At 41.7% G+C, this 26,374-nt stretch overlaps 1 protein-coding gene across 2 annotated transcripts; it reads left to right on the plus strand.

Annotated features, from left to right (window-relative positions):
• Nucleotides 1-153: 153 nt before the first annotated feature.
• gna11b (guanine nucleotide binding protein (G protein), alpha 11b (Gq class)) lies at nucleotides 154-26,174 on the plus strand. 2 transcript variants are annotated; one of them, XM_037125250.1, is made up of 7 exons: nucleotides 154-289; nucleotides 12,622-12,806; nucleotides 14,282-14,436; nucleotides 17,113-17,241; nucleotides 20,041-20,170; nucleotides 20,308-20,461; nucleotides 21,116-26,174. In XM_037125250.1, the coding sequence occupies exons 1-7, from the start codon at nucleotides 154-156 to the stop codon at nucleotides 21,304-21,306; spliced, it is 1,080 nt and encodes a 359-aa protein (XP_036981145.1). In that variant the 3' UTR covers nucleotides 21,307-26,174. The 2 variants fall into 2 exon arrangements, with proteins under 2 accessions (XP_036981145.1, XP_036981146.1); XM_037125251.1 differs by lacking the exon at nucleotides 17,113-17,241 and adding an exon at nucleotides 16,014-16,142 and having other exon boundaries at nucleotides 21,116-21,306.
• Nucleotides 26,175-26,374: the final 200 nt, after the last annotated feature.

Consider the following 26,374-nt stretch of genomic DNA (forward strand, 5'->3'; position numbering starts at 1 on the left):
AGTCCCGTCCATCCCCATCCGTCCGAGCCCAACAGACCCACCTCCTCGCCCGAGACCGAGGGAAGGCGAGCGCCGGGGATTCGGGATAAGCTGAATCGGTGGGCTAAAGTGTTGCAGGGTCCCGTCTAAGCTGGGCTGCCAAAACCAGAGGGGATGACTCTGGAGTCCATGATGGCTTGCTGCCTGAGCGAAGAGGCGAAGGAGTCGAAACGAATCAATGCAGAAATTGACAAACAACTCCGCCGAGACAAGCGAGACTCCAGGAGAGAGCTGAAATTACTTCTCCTCGGTATGTGGCATGCTTATTCTCACGTATATTGCTGTTGTCATGTCTTGCGTCGTTATATGTAGAAAACTAACCTCCTTGGGCCTTCTTGGCAGGGCTAGCAAATATGCTACTAGTTAAGGGTTGCTAGCTTGGACGCCTGGTTGCAGTATGAGTAACGTTATGGCGTGAAATCCGAAATGCGTGGCTCGTCTTTGAGCCTGCTAGGTTAAAATGGGTTAGCCGGCACGTCCAGGTGCACATCTGCAGGAACCAGCGAGGATATGTGTCTTTATTCGATATTTGCACTGGGGGTGTGCAGACCTACAGCCCATTTGGGCATCGGGAGTCACTAAAGATGTCACCGTTTGTAGGCTTACCACATGCTTGTCAGTGGGCCAGTTTGACATTATTGACTAGCCCCTCAAGCTAATCAATTGGTCAGCTTCAAAAGCAGCCACTGTGGTTTTTTTTGGTTAGAAGGTGAAGATGGTCAGTTGATAATAGAAGAAGCAGCAGCAGCAGCTTTGTGCTGCTCTCCACTGTTGCTTTCACCAGGTTGCATAACACTTGTACAACTGGATGAGGCTTCAGGTGCCTCATCTTAAAACCTTTGCTTGCTTGTCCATTCATTAAATTATCAATCCCTGTGATTTATTAGTGTGCACATGGTGTCACACATCTACCCTTCCAGAGGGCAAGGATACTGAGGGATTTGCCCCCTCATCCTGTAGTCTAGCTGAGTAGGTTAGCTATTTTTATAGCTGGTGTGTGGGCAGGTGGGAGCTGCTGTTGAATAAGTTGCTCTGTGCTGCATTGATTCATAGTTCTGTGGACACCAAAAGGAACAATAGGCTCTGCTTTTATTGCAAATGTACAACATGTATCTTGTGTGTGCATGATGTGACGAGCCAGCCTTTTAAAACAACACCACAACTCCTTGGAAAGAGGAAAAAAAGGCCCTCAGCAGGTGTCCATTTTTAGGACAATTAGAATTATCTAGGTTGCATGCTTAGTTTAAAAAACGTTTGCTCTCATTTCTCCCCAACCTAAAGCAGCCCTGGTTATTTGACATGTGTGTCTCCTTTCATTTCCCCGCTGAATACCTCAGCTCGGAGAAGTAGGCCACACCAGAGCCATACCGTTGATGGGACATTTTCTATTCCGTGTCATACGTTTTTAAATCCCCGGTGCACTCTATTGTACCTGGTGGCCAAGGTGAGCGGGTTAAATGGGGTGTTTGTTTTTTGTGTCGCAGTTTTCAAACAGTTTGCTCCTGTGCTGTGATTTCTCTTGCCAGATTGATCAATGAAGAGGTGGGTTGATTTCAGGATTCTGGTGTTTTGTTTTGTTTTTTGATATTTCCATCACATCCCTAATTTTGACAGCAGACATGGGGGTGGGGGGAAACACCTATCAGAAATGACAGTGTGTGAATGGCCGACAGCAAGCAAGAACTGCAATCAGTTGTGGTGTAAGTGGCCCATCCTGTCTGAGTTAAGGCTGTCAGTGGACGCCCGGATAAGGACGTGTAAGGCAGGATTAGTGCAGGTCTTAATAGGCTTGGTTAAACACATCCGCTGCTCAGACTTTGAGATGTCACTGACTCCTATTATCCCCTGGCATTATTCTCAGACCCACGGCCCTCTGTGAGCTGCCTGCCTCTCCATACCTCACTGGAGGAGGAAGACAACCTCTGTCTATGAACATTTGACCACCACCTTACATCAAGTGTACATTTTAAAGGAGAGGGGAAGTGACACTGAGCTGCATTTTGAGTACTGGATGTTTATCCATCTCAGTTGAATGTTGTGGGAGTTGTTCTGTCACTAGCAACCCTGCAGTTCAGTGCCTGTATAGGAGATACAACAGCTCCTTCTAACAAATATCCTCAGTTTTTGTTGCACAGTATCTCTTACTGCAGACTGCTGCAGCTTTAGTGCTGGAGTATTTTACCATGATGGCATGTATGACAATTCAGATCACATCTGATGCCTTGTGTCTGTATTTCTTGTGCAGCAAGTGATGTAGGGAAGAGCTGGCTGATTAACCAATCAGTTGATCAAAATGATTAAGCAAGAACTAAAGAACACTTTAATCACTTGAAAAATGGCCCTCGCATGGGCTGTCCATGTAGTAGAAAGACACAAAAAAAATGTTGAATTACATGCCCAAAGAAAACATAGAAAAAAAGGGCTGTGGTACTCCTTTCTGCTGAATAGGTAGAAAACCTGCAGCAACCAGAATGCACTGCACCACAAACCAAGTACTGCCGAGTTGGGCAGTCCTTGGTTTTGGCTTGTTATCCTTTTTTTTTTTTTTTTTTGAAACAGGAAACAGTCAGGCGGCCAGCTGGTAACACACAATAATATATTCCAGATAAACAGTTCTCTAAAATATGTTTTTGAAAACATCTTAGGCAACAATGGACAGTGGACAGGATTGTGGTTCACATTTGATCAGCACTAACAAGTTCTGACAGTTTGATCTGGAGTTCGGTGAGATGCCCCTCATTTGATCCAAGAAGGAGAGTGAGGGAGGACTTGCTCCCTCGATCCAATCCAGAGTACGATCTGTAGTTGATCAAGCAGTCCCTAAAATCCTCCAGATGATGCATTTTACATAATTTAGGGGATCTTTTTTTTCCCAGAAAATTGAGTAGGAGGCTCTGGGCGCAGGCAAAATTGAGAGAAGTTTAACGATGTTCAGTTGTGTGTGTGTGTGTGTATATATACTGCAAACACTGTACTTATACAAAGCTGGCAGAAAATTGGCAAAGTTGCAGTGCAAGTCACGTACCAAGCAAAATGCTATTGGCTCCTAGTCCCAAGTTCTGCTAGTTTTGTACAAATTTTAATTGATTTAGCTTGCATTATGTTATGAACAGAAAGTACTTGAAAAATTACTTTCCTAGAGCCTAACATGACATCTTAAAATTGGTTCTAATGCCCATTCAGGAGGCCAACATGCAGAAGTAGTCTGTTTATAGTGTTATTAAACAGAGAAAGGAGCCAATTCTCACATTTAGGAAGCTGGAACCAGAATGCGTTTGGCATTTTTGCTTGTAAAATCACTTAAATGAGACATCAGAATAACTGCAGATTGCTTGACTAATTGATTCATCTGTTAAAAGTTTGATCTCTAGATTGATATTGATGCTACTGCCATGTAGCATTTCATGAAACAAAGTGTTTTTCTCACACTAGTTCAGGTCCACCCTCACTCCGTCTCTTTCTCTCTCTCTCTTCCTGGCAGAGTTTACAATATAGCCAGGGTGCGTTGCCAAAACAGCTATGTCTCGACAACAGCTATGAGGTTTGGTCACATTTTATGCCAGACGCAGGCATCAATCTTAAGAGTATGATGAAGTAGAATGTTATGGTTAGTTTTGTAGGTAGGAAGCTAAAACAATCTTCAAGCTTTAGCCACATGGTCAGAAAATAACAACTCTGCCAGGGCTGCAGCGATGCCCACAGTCTGGCTGCCTGTCACTGAGGGCCATATCAGGCCATACCGCCAGCTTCCTGCTCCACAGACCAGTGGTTTGCCTCTACTTGGTCAAAACACAGTGGGCCAGGAGCTGTGGCCCCTGCTGCATTGGGTAAATGAACTGCTGGAGCGAGCGAACGGTCAGTAAAAGTGAGAGGGAAGGGCAAACGCCTTTAGGGTTTTCTGAAAGTGCTGACCGAGGTGAACTGTGAGCTCCAGGTCAAAGTGTCAGTGTACAAGTTTGTATTGTCTTGTTTTATTTAAAAAAAAAAAAAAAAGTGTATTTGACGTGAAATACAAGGGACATAATGTCTGATGATCAGTTAAAAAAGACCCTCGATGGTGCCTGGAAGGCATTTTTGGTCATTGGTGTTGAAGAAGGGCTTTAAGAAGGTGCAAAACTTGGCTCAAAAGCCCAAAGTGTTTTGGATGGCTCGGTTGTACACTGTCCCAGACAGAGGTCTAATGTATGGTTATGTGCCAAGTTCTCATTGATTGAATTGTTCTTGCTGATCCTCCCCGTCTCAGCAGTACATCTTGTTACCAGGTTAAGACATTCTTTAGAGTAGTTTGATTGAACCAGGAAGAGGATCAGGGGTTAGGCTCAGATGTTTATTGCTGACCTTCCTTCTCTTGCCAAGCCGTCTTATTTTGATCATATATGGCAATAGGGATCTTCTAGCTCTACTCCTCAGCTGTGTGTGTGTGTGTGTGTGTGTGTGTGTGTGTGTGTGTGTGTGTGTGTGTGTGTGTGTGTGTGTGTGTGTGTGTGTGTGTGTGTGTGTGTGTGTGTGTGTGTGTGTGTGTGTGTGTGCAGTACTTTTAATGCTAGTGAATGTGAAGCTATGCGGATGGTCAGTTATTACTTAAATCCTCTTTATCATGGTTGGATCTAATGCTTTTTTAATATGGAAATCGTTATGAGACAGGCTGCTGTAATGTGTGAGAGTTCAGAAAATCAGATAAGGACATCTCGGCTGATAAAGAGCTGCATGTGAAATTAGCATTTTTGATAAAGATTTGTTGAATAAGGCTATTAAGGAGTTGTGACTAAGGCATGCACTGGCTGATTTTCACACTTGAACAATAAACCTCTGTAATGTTTCCACTTTTTCGCACGAATGTCCTTGGCGTGTCTTGATGACAGACATGCATGTGTCTGTCCACTGTCTAGTTCACTTTGCCGTTGCCTGTTCTCAGTGTAGCTGCAAAAAAGACCAGAACGTTGTTGAATAACAGACCGATATTGTTAACTTCGCTCCAAAGACGTGCTTGGATAGCCATATTGTCATTCTGAGCACATGTGGATGTAAATGCAGTCGCATCATTCCTGTGAATAAATATTTGTTGCTAACTGTCATCATTCACCAAACGTCTATGAATGGAGATATTATATGAACATTGATAAAGTCCCCCCGGTAAAAGGTATAGACTTGGTCTTGTTACTGGCAGGAGTGTAGTCACAATGAAGGAACTAATAAATCTACGACTGCAAAAACATATTAAAACCAGCAGCTACACTGGTAGAGGCCAAATTGTCATCTCTTTTTTGTGTGTGTGTGTAATGGAGTCATTGAGCCTTTGTTAGGGTAGTGGCAGATGGTGAATGGCATACAGTTCATGGACAACACCTTGATATTAAATTTATTGATCTAATGTTCTGTTGCACTTCAAAAGTGAACTTATTGGAAAATAAACTTGTGCTGTTAGTTTTTGGTTTTGTGGTAGTCTCTCCTTGGCCAGACCTGTTATGGTGGCTGCACCCATTATTATTCTGCTACAGGGAAAAGAGCTTGTGGCTTGTTTGTAAATCCTTGCAAGAGAAGAGGAAACAGCTGCTAACTTGCTCAGGTTCGCACAGTTAGCGGCAAGGTTGTTGGGTTAACTTGCTGCTTTCAGCATGTAAGCTCTGGGGTTGTTGGATTTGTTGTGTCCCGTAGAGGTAAGGATTTAGAAAATTGACCAACCTTATTCACCTGTAGGCTATTGTCCCCTGACATCACGCTCAGGTTTGGAAGCTTCAGCGCTGGGATAATGTTATACTGTTGTGTTCTAGGTTGCAAGTTGTATAAACTTCGGTAAGCTGACAAATCATTTCACCACTTCACATTTGACCAGCAACTGATAATATTACAGATCTGGAGGGCCATATTTCAAGGTAAAGCTACCTATTTGGTAACCCGTTATCTACCGTTATCAATCCACCACCTCATAGCTAACATATCCTGTTTTTTTTTTTTACATCCAGTGCGTGTCTAAGGTGTGTGTTAATATTTCTGTATTGATTTAGGGTTTTCCTATCACATTGTATAACATCATCAAACAGTTTAGTTAGCCTGAAAGTGGTTGAACGCCAGCGGAAGTTAAAAGGTTACCAATACCTTGAAATGTCCCGATTTCCCTTCTGATTACCATTATCCATTGTTTTTTTTTCTGTTGCTGAGAAATCAGGAAGCAGTAAAATGATAACAGTTTGACCCATTCATATGTTTATATGACCTGCAAGCCGGAACACAACAGTACAACATTTGAGCTTCCCACCCTGAGCGTGGTATCAGAGGAAAATGGCCTCAATGTGTATATGGTCAATGGCAAGCTTATACCCACAGTCTACATCCGGTGAGTCAGACTTGTTTTGGGTTGATGAGAAGGTTTGAGATTTGTTTCTGGTAAAACGACAGTATCATACATTATGTAAGAGGCCTTGGAATTACTGCAACAATTGTAGAAATGTTTAGCTATGGATACATTACAGTGTGATGTATGTGATGCATGTAGGACCACATATTGGATCATTTCATAAAGCCCGATTGCAGAGGGTGTTTAATGCAGTATCTATCTTACCCAGTACAGTAACCGTTGTCCATTTCGATTTATTTATAAAATTGAAGAGCAGAATATGACATGTACAAAGTGAAGAACACACAGGATGTTCTCCATCACAGAACATAGCCAGCGCCTCCGTCCAGACTCCTCCTCTCTGCTCGTTTTCCTCACCTCAGCCAGCCTCGCACACACTCTTTGTCTCTCTCCACAACATGGTGTCTTTTACACAGCCGCTCATGCTGCTCACCAGTGCACAGATGAACACACACGCGCACACACTCCTTTTTAAATGGGGTCATGGCTGGTTCTCTGGAGATATGGGGGTGAATGAGGCTAGATGGTGACTGTCCCACATACCGCTGCTACCCCAGTCCCCAGACAGGACGGGGACATGGCCTGCCTCTCTGTTCGCTGCCAGTGTCTTCAGCCCTCTCTGTGCTGACAGGGTGGCATGTTCATTCCTGTTTACTCCCACCAGCTGCTGTGTACAGTAAAGCCCACACATCTCTGTGATTTTCAACTTCTGTCACTGCATCTTTCAAGTTGGATTTTTAATGATAGACGACGCTCACACTTGCCATTTTTTTGGGAGGATGTTTCGACTTGTGAGTGCTGGTGTGAAAATCAGTGCAGCAGGGATGTATAATAAATGTGTTCTGTCCATGTGTGGACATGGAGCGATGTTATCTCATAGAATCTCCATGATGAGATTTCCTAAAATAAGTGCAGCGGCTTAAGAAATAATGTCAACATCCAGGATTTGGCTGTTTTTAGTTTGTAGCGGCCAAGCAGTGTGTGTATTGCAGACTAAAATACTGCTGCTTGCTCCAAATCTTTTGTAAAGCCTGTATTGGATTTTTCTTTTTCGCTCACCCACACCCACTCGACCAGAACAGCACTCGATGCATACTCACTGGTGAACAGACAAAGCCGTCCTAAGGTGGTTAAATGAAGGTGTGTGTGTGTATATCGTGCAGTGCACGCAATAGCATGTATATTCGATTTACAGCTCCGACACCCACGCACATGGAGCACTCAGCAGATGCAGAGACATCAGCACAAAGCAGTATAGTGTTGTGCGTCGTACCTGACAGCAAGCAGCACATGTTAGAAGGCTGCGATAGAGCCGAAACCGACACGGTCCTCTTTCCCTTTGTCTTTATACTTGTGTGTGTGTGTGTGTGTGTGTGTGTGTGTGTGTGTGTGTGTGTGTGTGTGTGTGTGTGTGTGTGTGTGTGTGTGTGTGTGTGTGTGTTTCACTCCATTCCTGTGCTGTCTGCATTGTCCAGGAAAGAGGAAAGAAAATGGGCCATCACAGCGAAGGTAACATCCATGCCTTGAGGTTGACCACAGGATCCGTGTGTGTCCACAGTTGGTTAGGCAGCTGGTGTGTGTGTTGCGTAGCTCCAGGCTGCCTTGGCTCAATCCCTTTCCTTTGTACGCCTGAAAGAGGCCAGTTTCCAAGATGAATTTAGTGAAGGATGGAGACCCACGCTACATTTTGGTTAGCCTTGTGACTGCCTGATTCACACAGTATCTTTCCAGGGCGCAGATAAAACGGCTAACGCCTGGCCCGTGCCAGTTCTGAGCTTTTTGATAATATTTGAACCTCTGCTGTGTCTATGCAAATTTCTTCTCTCTGCTGAGATTGGATTGCACCGCACTGCCTGAAAGGACAGTTCATAAACCGAGATAAGCCAACACTTTTCATACCAGTGCACCGTTATATTTGAGTGTATTTGCATGCACGGTAGCCATGATGCTGATAATCCCCGTCTCTTGTTCATGGAAAGCTGCGAGAGGCATTGCAGAGGGAAACCGGGGTTTGGCAGGGATGCTTGTGCATGAGGCCTTCAGCGGCCAGTTGGTGAAATGAGCAGGCAGTGTGAAGAAGGCAGACCCTGTACACACAGACAAAACCAGATCGACTGACAGTGCAACTACCAGGACTCAACCGAAACTGCTTGCATCAAGACAGTAGTGTGTCAAGTCCATCAGGTGTTGTGTCATGAGCTGATCCGTTATGTAAAGGCTTATGAAAGCTAGTCTGGCAGCGGAGGATACAGGTGAAGCGTCTTTACATGATGGACAGCTGCTACTATTTACATGCTGTTTTCAGTTCACACGTTGTTCTTAATTCCGGCTCCACAATGGACCGGCGTTGGTGTGTGGGGTGTGTAGTGTGCCTTTGCTCCATTGCACTGGGGCACAATCTGAGCACTTGTGTCTTTATTCCTCTCTCACACTCATAGCTACCTGGAACAGAAAGTGTTATCAAACCCAAGTCGTGTGCGAGCTATTAAAAGGTGACCTCCTTTTTCTAGGTCATCACCAAAAAAGAATGGATGGATTCTAGTTATGAATATCCAAAATTCTTGACAGAGAGGGATGAGAATGGAGAGGCATATTTCTAGCCTCAGGGAGTTTGGGAGGGGTTGTGACGAAGGGGAGGAGGAGGAGTGTGTATTTGTGGGGGGTGGAGGGGGGAGCTGGTGAGGGCATGCAAATGGTTGTGACTGGTGGTGGTGCAATCTGGAGAGGAAAAAAGGGGAAGACAGAGGCTCGTAGTGTGTTGTCTGGTGAAAGAGGGACAGTTAAGAGAACACAGCGGAGGGAGATCTTGTGACGGGGTCACGAGAAATAAATCAGACATCAAGCTGGAGAGTGATCCTCCAGCTCCCTTTGCTGAAGCAAACTGCAGTCACTAGTAGGACATTATCACCACAGCCCAATACAAAGAATATGCTTTCTGTACTTTGCTCCTTTTGTTAGCTTGACAATCGCAGTTTTTTATCTGGCCGACTACCTTGCAGGCACCAGTTTATAGTAGAAAATGCAAGGAGAAGCTGTAAAGATAAGCCTTTTTTTTTTTTTAAGGAATTACAGTCTAACTAGTCTCTGTTCTCCAAAATTGGACTTTTTGTTAGAAGAGAAGATGGAGGAGGGTCATATTCCCCATATGGACACAGTGTTGAATCCCCAAATTTCTCTCTGAGATTAAGGCATTTCTTCCCACATCACTGGAGAAGCTGCTATCTCTACCGACATTTTTACAGTCCTTGGTGTTAGGAACCCCTTGGTACTGACCTCAGACCAGCCCCACTCCCCATAAGAAAAAAAGACTCTGTTGAGCCAAGGCCCCTCTTCTCTGTGGTACGCCAAAAGATGAAGAGCACAGAGCAAGCCTGAGGGGCTCACAGTTATATTTACTGTCTGCTACGAGAGAGAGAAGGGGCGGATGGGAGGGGTTTAAAAAAAAAAGGAAAAAAAACACAGGAACGAAAAAGAGAGGGAGACAGAGGAGGGGTTGCTATGGTAACGGAAATATGGCTGCTCTTCAAAAACCTTGAATGTAGGTGGTGGTGAGATGAGTGTATGTGTGTGTTTGTGTGTGTGTTTTTTTTCCTCCTCGTCTTTCCCTTTCAGTTTTGCAGATATTATGGATGTGCTGGATCCCTTTTGATTTCACAGAGGACTGAAATGCCATCAGCTCTTTTTTTTCTTTTTTTCTTTATGGCCTGAGGGCAGTGTTTCTGGGCATGTAGAACATAGGAGGCTAGTGTGAAATGTGGGTTAGGCCCAACAGACACCCCCCCCCCCGCCCCAAGCAATGGCAATCACCGCAGGTCTAGAAAAGCATTAAAAAAACTCAATGCAGAGATTGACATTTATGTTTCCCTGAAATTAAGGAGGATTTGGTCATTAGAAGCTGAACGAATGTGTTCAAATGTGCGCCTATAATCCAAAGCCTTCTCTCGAGCTCCTCACCATATGTGTAAAATCTGGGAACCTAACACTACTTGAAAAATTGTGATGATCTTAAAGCCAGATATGGACTCAGGAGGGCAGAGGAGGATCACTGGAGGAATGCAGCCTTTTTGACAACGACCCCTGCTGTCACCTTTTGGCAGAGGCACTTTAGTGTTAGATCCTGAATGTAGGACAAGATGTCTTAATCGTCTTCATTAAATTAGCTTGTCTTTTCACCCCACTCTCCTCTTCTCCCTGGAAACATTATTTTGATTCATTTGCCTTCCAAACTGTGTTATATCATCCACCGGACGCCGGACAAAGAAGCTTTGACATGTTGGCCGTCGTAACCAGTTTAGTTAATAAACTTGGAATTTCAGCGGAGGGATTTCATAATGCGTCAAACTTACTTAGAAGAGCATCCCACGTTAATCGAGTTTGTGAGGAAGTATTAAGCCTCGTTTGTACCAGGTTGTGCTGTTTTTGCCTTGCTTATTGATAAATGGAAATAAATGGATACGACTGAAACATCAAAAACACAAACTGACTACAGCATGTTCTTGGATATCGTCAGCTGGCACCAAAGTTTTTGGTCAATTTTTTTGCCTTTCATGGAGCATCTGTCTCGGGTCACAGATTTGGCTTGTTGTAATCATCTTGGCAGAAATGAGGAGCCTGATTTCAAAATGAGTTGTCCACTAATTGGAGGGGGCGGCAACCAGCACCCTAATAGGACTAGGCAAATAGTCTGGATCACAGTATCTGTGATTTCAGATGTACATTTGGGTTAGGGATGCAAATTTTAAGCATTTTCCTTAATTGATAGTTTGCTACAAAAATCAATTATCAGTTTATCATTAATGATATATAAAATATACATGTATGTGTGTTGGATGTTTCTCCATCAGAAAACAGTGACATGATCTGTGTTTGACGAAAAATCACAGTAGGCTACATTAGGGGATAAAAGAGGTAAATACCAAGTTACTTGATGATTAAAAAAAATTAAATAATGACTTTATTTGAATTAGGGAGCTCCTATTCATCTACTGACCAAACAGAATCCAACCCATAGATTGTCAAGGCTATTAAAGAGGTTAAAATGTCATAAAATCAGTTTGTATAGAATGTCTATACAAAATGAATGCCTTATTTTTAATATTCAAATTACTTTTATTTTCTAATTAAATGCATTTTCTCACACAATCATTTTGTATGTTATTTGGATATGTTTGACTATCAGGTATTTGTAATTTGTAACAAGAGACGTCTTGATTTATTAGTGCCCTTGTCTGATTGTCAATGCATTTTTAATCTAGCAATCATTTGATTAATGAATAATATCCCTGATTTGGAGTAGAGTAAATGTTCTAGTAAATTAACTGGAAAATGGTAATAGCATTGCTGACACACAAATCTGTTGCCAGATTCATCCATGAAAATTGATCAGTTTCATCACCAGAAGCTCTGTCATACTGCTTCTCCTGTGACTTTTGATGTTTGGAAGTCTCTGCGTCGCTGCGTAAAATTCAGCTTGTACTTTGATATACACAAAGTAGCCATAGTAAAACAAAAAGAGCTATAGAAAATGATCTGTACTTGCTGAACTCTCATCTCTCGTACTGTGTAGATACATTACTTAATACTGTAGGTTTATGTAGAATTATTGCTGTAATGGTATACATTTTTTCTGTTGCTTCTGCATTGCAATGTGTACAGTAAAGAAAGACAAATATGCGATCATTCGACTACCAAAATGTCTACTCGGGCCTCCTGGAATCATGGGCTTTAAGGGGGCAACCATAGTCTTTGTGTAGACTTTGTTAAAATAAAACTGAAATGATAAATATAAAACTAAATGTCCTCTGAGTTGACAAAAAGTTGTTAATATCATATATATGGGTTGATGAGTCCGTCAACCAATCTGTGGCTGTGTCTTAACTAGGCATATGTGTGTGACTGCTCTGATCTCAAATGAAAACAATAAAATGAGGTGATGACAGTAAAGAGCTCAAGTCCGCAGTATTGTGGTCATTACAGTCACAGCTCTGTGATGAATGGCATGTCTCTTTGAATGTTTTCTCTAAACTTATTCTGTGACACTGTGTGACTTGGTACATACTTCTGTCCACACATCTCACCATATTGGTTTGCAACACTTTTATGCAACAGTACACCCCTTATCTCCTGTTTCATTTCTGTGTATGATAACAGGCCACACCTTAGTATTGCTTTCCATGATGTGTCACACTCTGTGTCTGACTCTGGACCTCTCTCTTTTCCCTCTTCAGGTACAGGAGAAAGTGGCAAGAGCACCTTCATCAAGCAGATGAGGATCATCCATGGAGCCGGGTACTCAGACGAAGATAAGAGAGGTTTCATCCGGCTTGTCTACCAAAACATCTTCACCTCCATGCAGTCCATGATCCGTGCCACGGAGACCCTCAAGATCCCCTACAAATTTGAACAGAATCGGGTAAGGGCTGACCGCAGACGTCAGAGCAGGAAATATTCTTTAAGTCCTGCTGGTTCATCCCAGCACACTGCATTGTGCTTTCATATTGTATGCCTTTGTGAAACACCAGACGCTACATGCACAATCAGAAATAAGCTATATTTTAAGCAAGCCTCATTACTAAAGCTGTATTTAAATCTTTTTGTTAGTATTTGTATATAGACATGCCTTTAATACATTCAGATGACTGAAAGTGAACCAGTTAGTGGTGGTGTGGGCACAATACAACTATTTAATTATAGTCTTTTATTGTAAGCTACATTGGCTCTCAATTCCAGTCCTCAGAGTCCTGCTGGTCTTTTATCGTGAACCTCTAATTGAGGACCGATTTACACCTGGGATCAAGGTGAATGTAGGACAGAAATCCACTAGTATGCTCCTTCACAAGGACCAGTGTTTAGAAATACTGGTCTACGTTAAGAATGAGCTGCACCGTCACCTAGATATTGAGCAAACAGATGTCGTGTTCCAGAAATAACAATGATTGCTACTGTTGCAGCCACAGATGATGTAGAGACCCATATTTATGTGATTTTGAAGAAATATGTTCAATTGTTGTTTGTTCACAACCTACACAAAATAGCAGTGTTCTCATTAGGAAATGTTCTACCCAAGAATGTAATCATTCCCTGAAAATGTAACAGCACTAGAAAATGGGATGAAATGCAGTAATATAATAAAATGTCCTGACTGCACTTGTAAGAACATTTTTACTGGTAATGTTATACATTCCAGGTCTGTCATTTGACACTGATTTAATGCTTGGAAATGCAACATGTAGGCTTTGTATAGAATTTTAAAACACATGGCAGTAAGTGGTATGTCAGAGCTTGACTCTGACATTTTTCCCAAGGAGCATTTGTGTTCAAGTTCAAGATTTAGTAGCTTATAAAGCAACACATTATGTGTTTTTCCTTAATAAAAGAATACGAGGAGATATTTAAAAGCAAAATAGTATAATCTAATTGAATACAAAGAGTTCATTAGTTTCTTTTTTTCATAATATCTGTTTCAAACTGTGTTGTCTTGATTCATCTGATCATGTTTTACATTTTCCAAGACAAAGTTGAAGCATACTTTAATTAATTTCCACATATCTTGTAAGTTACAGGGTATAAAAAGTGAATTGTCTAATGCCATTTGTATCTATTTTAAACCTTTCTTCCTTCAGGTGAATCAGAAGTCTTGCATTTAGTTTGCCTTGCAGAAACATTATTTTTAGAATAAGTAGAAGATGTGGGTGGTTAGGATCAGCCCACAGGTCCAAACAGACCTGCAGATATCTGAAGTAACTTTGGTTGAAAATGTAAAGAAATGAGTGACTTCAGTCTGTTTCTGTTTTCCCTGTCATCTCTCTCAGTGCTCGCTCCCATTCATCATTATCCTCCTTCTGCTCTTTATCTCACCTTTTTCCTGCCTTGGCTGTGTCTTTCCAGTCTAACGCCATGCTCGTGAAGGAGGTGGATATCGAGAAGATCAACGGGTTCGACCACCCCTACATCGCAGCTATCAAGAGCCTGTGGGCCGACCCAGGGATCCAGGAGGCCTACGACCGCCGCAGAGAGTACCAGCTCTCTGACTCCACTAAATAGTACGTCTCTGTCTGTGTGTGATCTCTGTCTAGTTTTTAAGAATGGTATTTGTGTGACTGTGTGACACAATGTGTGAGTGTGCTTATGTAATAATTATGAGGATATGTCTGTGATCCTGTTTTGGGAAAATATACCAATGTATGCAGTATTGTGATTATAACCAACTGTGCTGTTCTCTTATAGGTTTGTTTTTAAGTTGATATAAAATCAGAATTTGTGATGATTGCATGATTGAGTAATTAGGGAGTGTTCGGATGTATGGTATGTGACAGGTTTTATGTGTATGTTCTGTGTGTAATTACCTCAAGGGTTTTGTATGTGCAGGGCAGGGCAACAGTCTTGTGTCCACATGGGATTTTAGATGACAAATTTCAAAACTCACCAGCCTATTTCACAATTGAGCAAACTCTTCAAGCCAGAGGTATTAGAGCTGTTGTTTTTTAGGCTTTTAATTGTTGGAAATTGTTTAAGAGTATTCTCCAAATACACAATTAACTATGACTTGATTTTTTTTTTTTTCAATTAGAATTTTTTTGTTTCTGCACGGACGTCTATGCAATTGTTAAACTCCATTTTCAAACAACAGCTTGACTTTATCCCGAAGGCTTTTTGCAGGTCAGTGTTGGGCAAGTTCAGATAATACCCTTTGGGATTCAACAATGACAAGAAAAGTAGACATGCAGTTTGTAACAGAGTTTGTTTTGCAAATCTGTCAGTTGGAGTTACCTTCACACCAGTCAGTTTGTAGAAGTTTCAGCAAATGCAGCTGCTGTCTTCTGAGGCGTGCCAGATGGGGCGAGGAGAACTTCCTTTGAGTTGGAAGATGAAAATCAATCGAAATCCAAATGATTTCAATCCGCAATAAAATCTTTTATTGTCCCACCCCTAATCGTTACGTTTATCGGCAATATATGATGATGTAATTTGTCGGTACAGTGCAATTTGTTCTTGGGGCTTCTCGCAACTGAGAGGACTGGAATGCCCAGAATTGATACTGTCACAACCATCTGATAGAGAGCAGAGGAGTGGGTTAAAAGCCACAATCCTGTCTTTGAACTACACGCTGTCATCTGTTAACAGTATTAAACAGATAATTAACATTCAATTGATGTTTTAGCTAAGGTTTTATGTCTTTACTGTTAAAAAACAATGATTTTATTTTAACTTAAGTTGAGCTTTGTGTTTAATGTCTGAGTGTCGGTTGTAAGAAATTCACTGACTCCTAACCTTAGATGAAAAGACATTGGAAAGGTGTGTAGACCTGTTGTGTGTGCACCATGTTGTAACCAGATGTGTCAGCCTCCTGTTCTGTGGTTGTGTGTTTGTCATAGTGACTTTGTAACAAAATGTGACCTGGGGCTAAATGGCCAACAGCTCTTGACTCACTTTCTAGTGGCCCCCTGGTTGTGGACTTGCTGTACTACAGTTTGATGTTGCTTAAAGACAGCATTCATGCAGGTGTGCTTGTTATGGTGAGAATGATAAAAATGTATGTTCTGTGTCTGTTTTTGCACACGTGTGAGTGAGAAATCATTTAAAAATGTACATTCCACATTGTTGTGATGTATATCTCCAGTTACCTTAGTGATATAGACCGTGTGACTGCGGAGGGATACGTTCCCACCCAGCAGGATGTGCTGAGGGTCCGTGTTCCCACCACGGGTATAATAGAGTACCCGTTTGACCTGGAGAACGTCATCTTCAGGTACCCCCGTGGCACCAGGACTGCAGCATCACCATAGTTAGAGGACAGAAACCACTGATGACTGCCAGGATTATAACACATTACTCCAGCTAGGGCTTATATATAAATTGACCAAAAAATACAAATTTGCTACCTGATTTGCAGAAGTGTTGCCATCTCAGTAGCGTGCAATTACGACACAATTACAAACTTGAAAAGCTCACGTCACTATGGGGAAAGTTACTCAGCAAGAGCCCATTTGTTTGAATAGAGCCTGTTGTCCTACAGAGAGAAACAAAGATTATGTTGCCCCTGAGGACCACAGTAGTTAACCTGATTAGATATCAGTGGTTTGTGTTCACATTTGTGCTGAGGTTCTGGCTCCAGGATTGAAACGAAGGCCAGACATGCTGCACTGAAGCATGTGGGGAGCAGCCAGATGAAGAAGGATTAGATGGTGATGTCAAAGATTCTTCAGGAACTTGTTAAAAAAAAAAAATCAGGGAAATGATTGGGCACAGTTTAAAATGCAATGAAATTGGAGTTTTTTTTATTTGTAGTATTCCTGCTGTCCTTGATATCATACTTGTCCAAACCTTCTTTATCGAATCCAGGTGCTGCCGTCACTGCTACTACTGTCACTGATGCCACCTCACTGTCTGTGACATGAACCACAACCTTACTTGACCTCACTGCAAATTTTGGCAATTAAAAACAAAGAAAGAGTCAAGTAAAACACAAAGCCACATTTTCAAGCTAATCTTCCATGGTTTACAGGCAGAGTGTTGGTGGAGCAGTGACACTGACTAACACCCTTTCCTTTCTGAGATGTGGCCTTTTCTGTGAAGCTTCCTCAACAGGACTCATCCACACTTCCTGGAATGGCAGGGGGGGTTGCGGTAATTGCCTGTCACGCTTTATATAACTGTTTTCCTGTCTTTTTTTTTTCTCTTTATCTCTCTTTTTCCCCGCCGCACCGGCCTGCCTGTAGTTATCTTTCCGATCTGGATCGTATTGCAGATTCCAACTATCTTCCCACTCAGCAGGATGTGCTCAGGGTGCGCATCCCAACTACAGGAATCATAGAGTACCCATTCGACTTGCAAAGCATCATTTTCAGGTAGAAAGATGCCTGTCTGGGCTCAGACCCTCCTTGTTATGTTGTGAGATCATTAACTCATATGTCATCTGATGTGTTTCTGTCCAGAGCCCCATTTAACCACATTTTGTGTCCTCCCTCCTAATAGAAAGAACTTAACCAATCATTGAAATTTAAGTCCTCGTAGTCTCATCATAGTCCCACACTTTCTTTTACCTCCTGCCACCAACAGCAATCATACCACACATAACACAACCCCCTAATGAACACAAAGTCCTACATTCTGGTGCCCGGTCCCTGTAAATGGGTCACCTCCTCTCTTCCTCCTCCTCTCCTCCTTTCCTCTCCGGCTGGCAGAAGAAACGAGGTCGTCCTCTCCGCGGTGGAGGAATGTTATTTTGGGCAGCAGGTCCTGCAGGGCCTATATTGGCCCTGGGTCTCTGTGGACCACAGTGGACTGGGCCACCACCAGGAGGCAGCCTTGCATTGTGAATTTGACTAGCTTTCTCATAGACCATGTTGAATCTGGTCTGGAGGCTTGCTCCTTTGGTCCAGAGGTGCGACAAAGGCCAAAAAGTCAGAGATTAAATTGTGTGGATGCCATTTATATAATGGTTTGACATCAGATATTCCTGACAGACAAGATTTTACTGAATCAGTTGTCATAAATGAAGGCTTAATGAAACTGGGACTTTAACTCCCTGACGAGTGAAGGGTGACCTTGTCAGGGAGACCCTCGGGAAAACTGAAACCTTCTGAGAATCCAGTCAGTATTTTAGCTACAATTGCTCTTCATGAATGGTTTCAACGAGTGCCAGGCAAAGTTTTCATGCCAGTTTTTGAGTCGCTGTATTAGTCCAGCTATTAGGACTACATACACATTTTATTGAGATGTAATTTTCTCAGCTTGTAGCCTCTCATTAGGTTACGTAGCGGTCGTCTTTCTTCCATGAAAAGGATCCCACTGTCACAGGTGCCCACTGTATCTTTTCATCAACTCTGCCTCCTGTCCTCTGTCCGTCCGTCCTGTCCTTCGTTTTAAGTTCCTCCATTTTCCTCCATTTGTCTTCTCCAAGTGCGATTCCAAACAGTCCTTTTTATGTGGTGCTTTATCACACACACCAGAGAAGGCTGTGAAAGCTGTCATGTAGAGAAATGAATGACCCTCCACTTTCACTGTATCACATGAACACAAGTACAGGCTGATCTAGTACCAGATGTAATGTTGACTCCTTGTATGACCAGATGGATGCCACTCAATTTGAGAACTCTAGAGCATTTCTTTCCTTCTGACAGTGTTTGCATGCACAAACCAAATCTACTACCCAGCTACCTGTTTATTCCAGTGCTACTTTTTTTTTTTAACCAGAGCTTCTATCCTCACTATAAATGTTCAAGTTGAGCCAAACCTGTTATACTTACTGTATTCTAATTGAGAATAAGCTGTTTAACACATTCATTTGGGCCAAAAATTCCGACATCACATTAAAAATCACTATTATTGTCAGAAAGTTTGAGGATTCAGAAGTCTAATTGTTATTATGAGCAGCGAGGGGCTTTCAGTTCATTACATTTTTCTATGCAAAGGCTTTATTGGCATGACAGTTTCAAGAAAACATGTTACTAATGCATCAGTGTATACATTTTGTCAAATCATGGCTAGACTTTTTGTAATACATGTAACTCTAAAATGCTTTACAAAAACTGGATCGGTTGTATCCAGAGCACAAACAGGCAGACCCAAAGTGACCATGATGATCTCAAGATCAGTACATCAATCTTAGTTCCCTGAGAGATTGGAAAGCAACTTTGTAAAAAAACAAAATCAAGGTAATACTCCAATTAGCACAAGTAAAATAAAAAGTATTACATTTGGAGCAAATTTAAAATAGATGTATCTTGGCGGATGGAGCTCTTTTGTATACTGAGTTGAGGAGAGGAGAGTGCCATGCAAACTCCTTCAGAGAATACCCAATAGCTGTGAAAAGAAACTCCTGCATACAAAATCAGATTCTCACTCACTATGTGTGGAGAAGCTCAAAATAACTGACAACAAACTGTGACTTCATTCATTCTAGACAAACTAATGAATTTCTGGAACTGAGTGGCATTCATCTAAAAAGTGATCCCTGATCTGTCTTAAATCAGACTTCTCATCTTTGTGGTGGCACGCATGACTCACATACTTAGAAGGACAACATCATAGTCCCACTGCACATTTGTTTCTTGTTTTATTAGTTATGTCTTTAATTAATGCTAAATCTAGAGATCTGCACGTTTTCTCTCAGACCTTCAAAACTTCTGCCTCAGAAGTTGTGAATTTTTAATAATCCTCTTCTTAAGGTGTTGAATCCATCAGGGTTTTTTGTTGTTATTTAATTCCCCAAACAAGTTTGCTTATAATGAAGTTAATAGGACTGCAGAATAGTCCTTTCTTAAACAAATGTTCGGGACCCAGGTGATAGTAAAAATAAACTGTCCCAGGTTGAGACTATATCTTTATTTAGGTCATGTGCTGAAAATGTTTTAGAATGAAATGCACTGGAGAATGAAATAATAAAGAATAGTTCCTCTGCCTTCTACGCCTTTTTCTTTTTTTAAGCAGGTCATAATTCAGTGTTTATGTGAAGTAACAGAATAAACGAGCACTGCAATTTAGCAAGACTTATAAACATATCTTGATGGATTTAAAACCTCTTTTAATAAACAAAGTACTGCCCTTTTATGACTCTTGGCAACTGATCATGAACTAGGCCACCATGAGTTATATACTAATGTTTTTCCCCCTTCTTGCCTTCTTCACGTCCATCCTGCACTTAGGATGGTGGATGTAGGGGGTCAGAGGTCAGAGAGGAGGAAGTGGATTCACTGCTTTGAGAACGTCACCTCCATCATGTTTCTCGTGGCGCTGAGCGAGTATGACCAGGTCCTGGTGGAGTCGGACAACGAGGTAGGTGGACGTTAAAAACATCTATTAAGCACAATTATCTCACAAGCAGTATTGCATGTACGTCTTTATTTGTCATGAAATCTCAACAAAACGTGGGAGTTGAATGGAAACTAAACAAAATGACTCTTCTGCTCTAGAACCGTATGGAGGAGAGTAAAGCTCTATTCAGGACTATCATTACCTACCCCTGGTTTCAAAACTCCTCCGTCATCCTCTTCCTGAACAAGAAGGACCTGCTAGAGGAGAAGATCTCCTACTCTCACTTGGTGGACTATTTCCCCGAGTTCGATGGTGAGATCATCTATATGTTGCTATGCGTGTGTGTGTTGTGAGGGTGCAAAAGACACATTGCACTTGTGGCAACATGAATTGTCTACATCGACTCTGAAGGTTTACCAGACTTTTGAGTGCATTGTCAGATGGCACAGATGAGAGGCTTATGATAAAGGGAGCTTGGTATTGATCACATTAATGTATTTTCTCAGTCCAGAGGACAGACAGCAGCACCCTTTAAAATCACTGCATAGATTTTTGAAATACGTTCTGGGAGTAAAAGTTCCAGCGTTCCCATCTTAACCAGTGGATTCATATGCAAAGCATGATGGTACCAAGCCACTACTGAGAGCACACAACTCCCTTTAGAACCATCAGCCTGCAGGTATTGTTAAATTACCGTTTATGTATGAATCAAACAATTGCAATGTGGTAATTAAGCTGTTTCCGCCTGCCTCCAGTCCCAATCCCTTGCTAAGCCAAGTCCTCTAAAGCTGAAACTGAACACACAGACATGGCAGTTGTATCAAGCACACTCATCTAAACCTTGAAAGAAAGAGAACGAATGAAAGGATTTTCCAAAGTGGTCGACCTAATTCTTTAAATGGCTGTTTTTAGTCTGATAGATAAATCAATGTTTGCATGTGCTTGTCTTGTGTTTTCACATCTTAGGTCCCCAGAGAGATGCACAAGCGGCGCGGGAGTTCATCCTCAAGATGTTTGTGGACTTAAACCCCGACAGCGACAAGATCATCTACTCTCACTTCACTTGTGCCACGGACACTGAGAACATCCGCTTTGTGTTTGCAGCTGTCAAAGACACCATCCTACAGCTCAATCTCAAAGAGTACAATCTGGTGTGAGGGCTCACGTACGACGCACACCTCCTCCCCATTGCACAAATGCACACCTCCCTGGGAGTGTGCGCTCAACTCCACATGCATTACACAGCACACCTTGCTGGCTCTCTCTCACACACACACGCACACACACGCACACACACACACACCAACAGAACCCTTCCTGTTGTTTTGTTTTTTTTCCAGTACAGTACATCCACAAATCCTCCCACCTGTAAAATGCCGTCCCTCCTCTTTTCACCAAAGCTCGCCCTCTCTTCCTCCTTCGCTCGGCAGCTTGTTGTGTCAGAGTCCCTGCTCCTCCCAAAGCTGCTCCACGTGTCAGATTTGGCTCTGGCTGCTGGCTCTGGCACATTTCATCTGGCACACAAACCTTTCACACGGGCTGTACAGTGACTGAAGGGGACTTTGGTGTTTGTGTGTGTGTGTGTGTGTGTGTGTGTATGTGTGTGTGTGTGTATGTGTGTGTGTATATTTGGGGCAGCATTGACTAGCGAGGAGCTGTGTTTTGGTGAAACCCTTTTCGACCCTCTGGAGTTGACCCTCAGCGGTGTGAGATCAGAGCCTCTGTCGTGTCCTCTCTGAGCTCCTTCACTGTTTTCAAGAAGTGAGCACCGGATCTCCTGAAACCAACCGAGGACAAGCTTCTTCTTCTTCATCTTCTTCTTCCTCCTCTTGGGACAGAGCGATCAGGACAGGAAGTGAGGTCACACACCCGGACACAAGGGGGACAGGGCCGACGACTCTGTCTCCACCTCGCATCTATGAATGTACCCACCGGTGTGAGCATCGCAATCGCAAAAAAAAACAACAAAAAACAAAACAAAAAAAATAGAAATATATATATTATGAAGTAAATGCATATGTAAACACACTTAAGACAAAAAGCACGAGAGGGCAAGACATAGCTAATCGAAATCTGTTCATTGCTGAGATTTTTTAAATGTTTTTAATGATAGAAATTTGTTGCTACGTCTACTTCTATTTAACAAATAACGGCTCAAAGGAACGGTGATAAGAAGTGGTAAGAAAATCTATAAAATTTTGAAAGACATCTAAAAAGAAGCAACCAGAAATTTACTTGACTTAAGTATCCTTTAAAGATTTTCTGTGGGATTTGTGTTTTATGTTTAAGTTAATCACATCGCTTCCCTCCTCCAGATGTTTTCTGTTTGGACTCACAGGGACAATCTTCCATGTGACCTTCACAGCATCTGGCTCCACTGATAACACCACCCAACACCCTTATTACAGAAACACTAACAGCGGGTGAGAGGGCCCTGCTTTCGACACAGGCTCTGCTCTGATTGGTGGAAGCAGATGTGGAGGGGGAGTGTGATGTCATCAGCGTTTTTTATCAGAGCACAGCTGCAGCTCTGGGCTGCAAGTAGCTTATTCAACAAAATAAAAGCTGTAAATGAAACACACGCCCGCCACCCCAGGGGTGTGAGTGGAATCCATGCGGTAACATCTCTGATGACGTCACACCTGCGTCACTCAGCCGTCCAATCAGACACACTTCCTGACGGTGACACATCACATTAGGAAGTGCTTCTGTTTACTTTTTCTTTTCTTTTTTTTTTTTTTACTGTATAGTCACTTTGTTTATATAAAGATTGCTTGCTGTTGAGTGGTGAGAGGAGGGGGAGGGGGGCTATGAAACCTTTCACAGAAAACGCACTCTGAAGTCTGCAAATGTTGTTTGTGTATATCTGTTTGTAAATACATATACACAAAACACTCCTGTACAAAAAAAAAGAAAACGCTCTGTGGTACACCATCTTTGGCAAAAAACAAACAGCGAAAAAAAAAACAACAAAAAAAGTATCAACTTCTTTCATTAGCATACAGTTTTTTCCTATGAATTTATGGTAGTAGTGATACTGTGATTATGGACTTTGTTCACTTGATTAATAGGACAACACAGAGCTGAGCGGTGTTGAGGAAACGATCGGCAGAAGGAGCAATAGTCAGAGAAAAGAGGTTCCTCCATACCGGCCTCTCGACTCCACACTACTGCAACAGCTCTGGCTCCGGAGTATACTAACTAGGGCTGGTTGAAAATCTTCACAGTATGGTGATGAGATGATTTTAAAGTAATTAAAAGATTTTTTTTTTTATTTATCTAATTTATGGACCAGGTTTGAAGGTGTTGATAATTTGACTGCTTTTGATTCTGTCATGTTGAAGTGCTCCTTTTCTCATGCTGGAGCCTACTTGAGTCTGAACTGCTGTAAAAAAAAGTTTAAAAAAAGACTAAAAAAAAAAACCTAAAAAAAAAACAAAAAAAACGAATGTCTGGTATAGTAAGGACTTTATCTCTGCTTTCTATTTCTTATTGAGACATTTCCAGTTGTACTTGCCATCACATCTCCATCCATGATAATACTGTTTGGTTTTCTTTAGGAGCCCTCACATTTGTTTTGTTTTCATTTCTTTTTATTTTTTATTTTTAAAAAGAAAAAGAAACTTGTATTTCCTCTCGGTTTATAGACGCAGCGCTGTAACGCATACCTAGAAAAATGTACAGTACGAACGTAGGTGGACTTTTTTTATCAGTGATTGACGGCCCACGCGGTCCATGCTTGCTATTTGTAATTTAACACACAAAAAAAAATTCTGTTGTCGGTTTTTTGCATTGTTAATTTTCCAGTTTTTTGAGGCTTGCTTTGATAGTGCCAGTGAAGTGCAGATATACTTTTTTGGTCTTTGACCTTTTCTACAGGTGACTTATCCTTCATCCTCATTAAGGGCTATCACAGTGCATCAGGCATCAGACAGCGGGGAGTGGAGTACAGGACCACAGTGAACCAAGTCATCCACTACTAATCCTTGTTTATAAATGGAGATTACTTGCAGTATGTGCTATAAGACGTATAGGCAGGGTGTTAATGTAAGGTGTGTGTAGAGAGTTTACCAACACTAAGCAGTTTCCTTTATGTGTTTCTTTATGTATCTGGCCCTTTTGCTGAATGAAGTGGACCCAGTATCTGACTTCTCTGACCTTTTTTGATGGGTATCGCAGTGTTACCTGTCATACCTCATGCAGTATAGAAAACACTTATCACTACAGACACTACTACCAGGACAAGTATTGCATGTCTCCCCCAAGTATTTGACTCATAGCTGATAGCCAAGTGATGACCACGCTGTTAGCTTTGCATGTTTTTAACCCGTTACCTACGAATCTCACACTTTATCGATGCCCGTTTCTCCAGTCTGTACTTAACTCCGAACGCAGCTATTGGTTTCTGTTCATTGCCAGTGAAGTTTGTAAAGTGCAGGCTTTGAGTTTTAACTTGACTGTATGTTGATATCCATTCCGCTTTTTGTTAACGGAAACCTTAAAGCTGCTGAAAACGATCTAAAAACCTTTTAGCTTTCAGAAATGGTTAGCAGCGAGTTACTGGGGCTAAAATATATTATATATGTAATCAAAAAAAAAAAAGAAGAAGAAAAAAGCCAGTGTCGTCCTTAACTGCCATTTTGTTTGCTGAAAAATGACACTAATCTCTGAGCGGAAGAAGCAGACGGCCAAGCGTTGAGACTGCTGTCATAAAGAGGGTCGGGACGCCAGTATTTAAAGTGGAACGATATACCAGTATGGATACCCAAGTATTTATCAGTAGTCGTATTAAGATTTACTGTGTGTCAAGTGCAGCTCACTTCCATGTCGTATTATTAGACTTGACACTACAACTCTGGCACATGGTGAAGGGCTGACTGGTTGTTAGTGTGGGTTTGGTAGTGTGTTAGCAGCCCGGTGTTGCACAGTGTGTGTGTTTTTGTTTGTTTTTCTTTTGTTGACACATTTTAATCTCGACATATACGAAAGCAGGGAAGGCAGTCTTGTATGAAACTTCTCATTCTTTCATCCTTGTCCCGTTTTTTTTTGTTTTGTTTGAGCAACGACCAGTGGGAGAGATTGGTTTGTCACTACAACACTTATTTATTGCCTTTCATTGCCTTGATTAATGAAAGACGGCGTCGCAGAGCCCCCTTATTTTTGTGTTTCTCATAAAAATAAGGGACCTTTCTAAAGGCGGTCATGCGACGTCCCTTCCTGTGGGTCAGTGGAATCAAACTTATCGATCAGCGCAGAGTCGGTGCATATTCACAATCTCATCTCCCCCCCTCCTTTTTTTGTGTGTGTTTTTCATTTTCCAGTATGATTTTAAAAAAGACAAAAAGACAAAAACATTACCAGAACACTATTATTTTAGGACCACTTGATTTATTTTTTTCCTCACTCCAATGAAACCTGAAGGTCAATTGTGTAGTGGTGTATAAAATGCTGTTTTTTGTTTTTTTTTTTGTTTTGTTTTTCTTTATTTTGTATGTAAACCAAATGTAAATTATGTATTATACTGAGTGTGCCAACCCCACTCTCTCTAGAGCCAGGCTCTCTCTAAGTGCCAACGCTGTGGTCATCATCAATGGACCACCACCTGAGATGGTCCCCCTTTTTAAATAAAACACACCGGAGACTAAAAGGATAGATGATTAAGTACACACAAAGACTTTATTCTGTATTTAAGATTAAAAATTTAAAAGATAATCTGCTGTTTTTTAAGAAACTGTAATTATAATTGCATGTGCTGTTTATTTTGTGTTGGAAGTGAGGGCTTTGATGTTTTCATTGAAGCAGAGCCCTTGGCGAAGGGGGTTCAATCAGTTGGTTATTATCGATTTATTGATTTACATAACTCTTTGCCATATTTTTTTATGTGTTTCATGTATTTGTTTCAACCACTGTTGCCTGATCCTCATTCAAACATGAACATGACTTATGATCATTGCCGCCTTCTAAGAGAGAAACATAATGACAAGGTATCTGTTTTAAATTGAAATAAATTTGTTCCTATACTTGCTCCTGGTGTGTGTGTTGAGTGGGTTTCATGATCTTGTGTGTTTTTAAGGTTTAGTTTAACATGTTTCCAAGTCATTCACTGGGTTACAAATGGTATATATTTGATGTTGACACCTCAAGCAGCAAAGATTCTGTATTTTTTCAATCAATATTGTGATTTTCAAGGATCTAAATTCCCAAATATGACAAGAACCTGTCAAC

This window comes from Acanthopagrus latus, chromosome 16 (genome assembly GCF_904848185.1).
Source record: "Acanthopagrus latus isolate v.2019 chromosome 16, fAcaLat1.1, whole genome shotgun sequence".
In the NCBI taxonomy this organism is placed as follows: Eukaryota; Metazoa; Chordata; class Actinopteri; order Spariformes; family Sparidae; genus Acanthopagrus; species Acanthopagrus latus.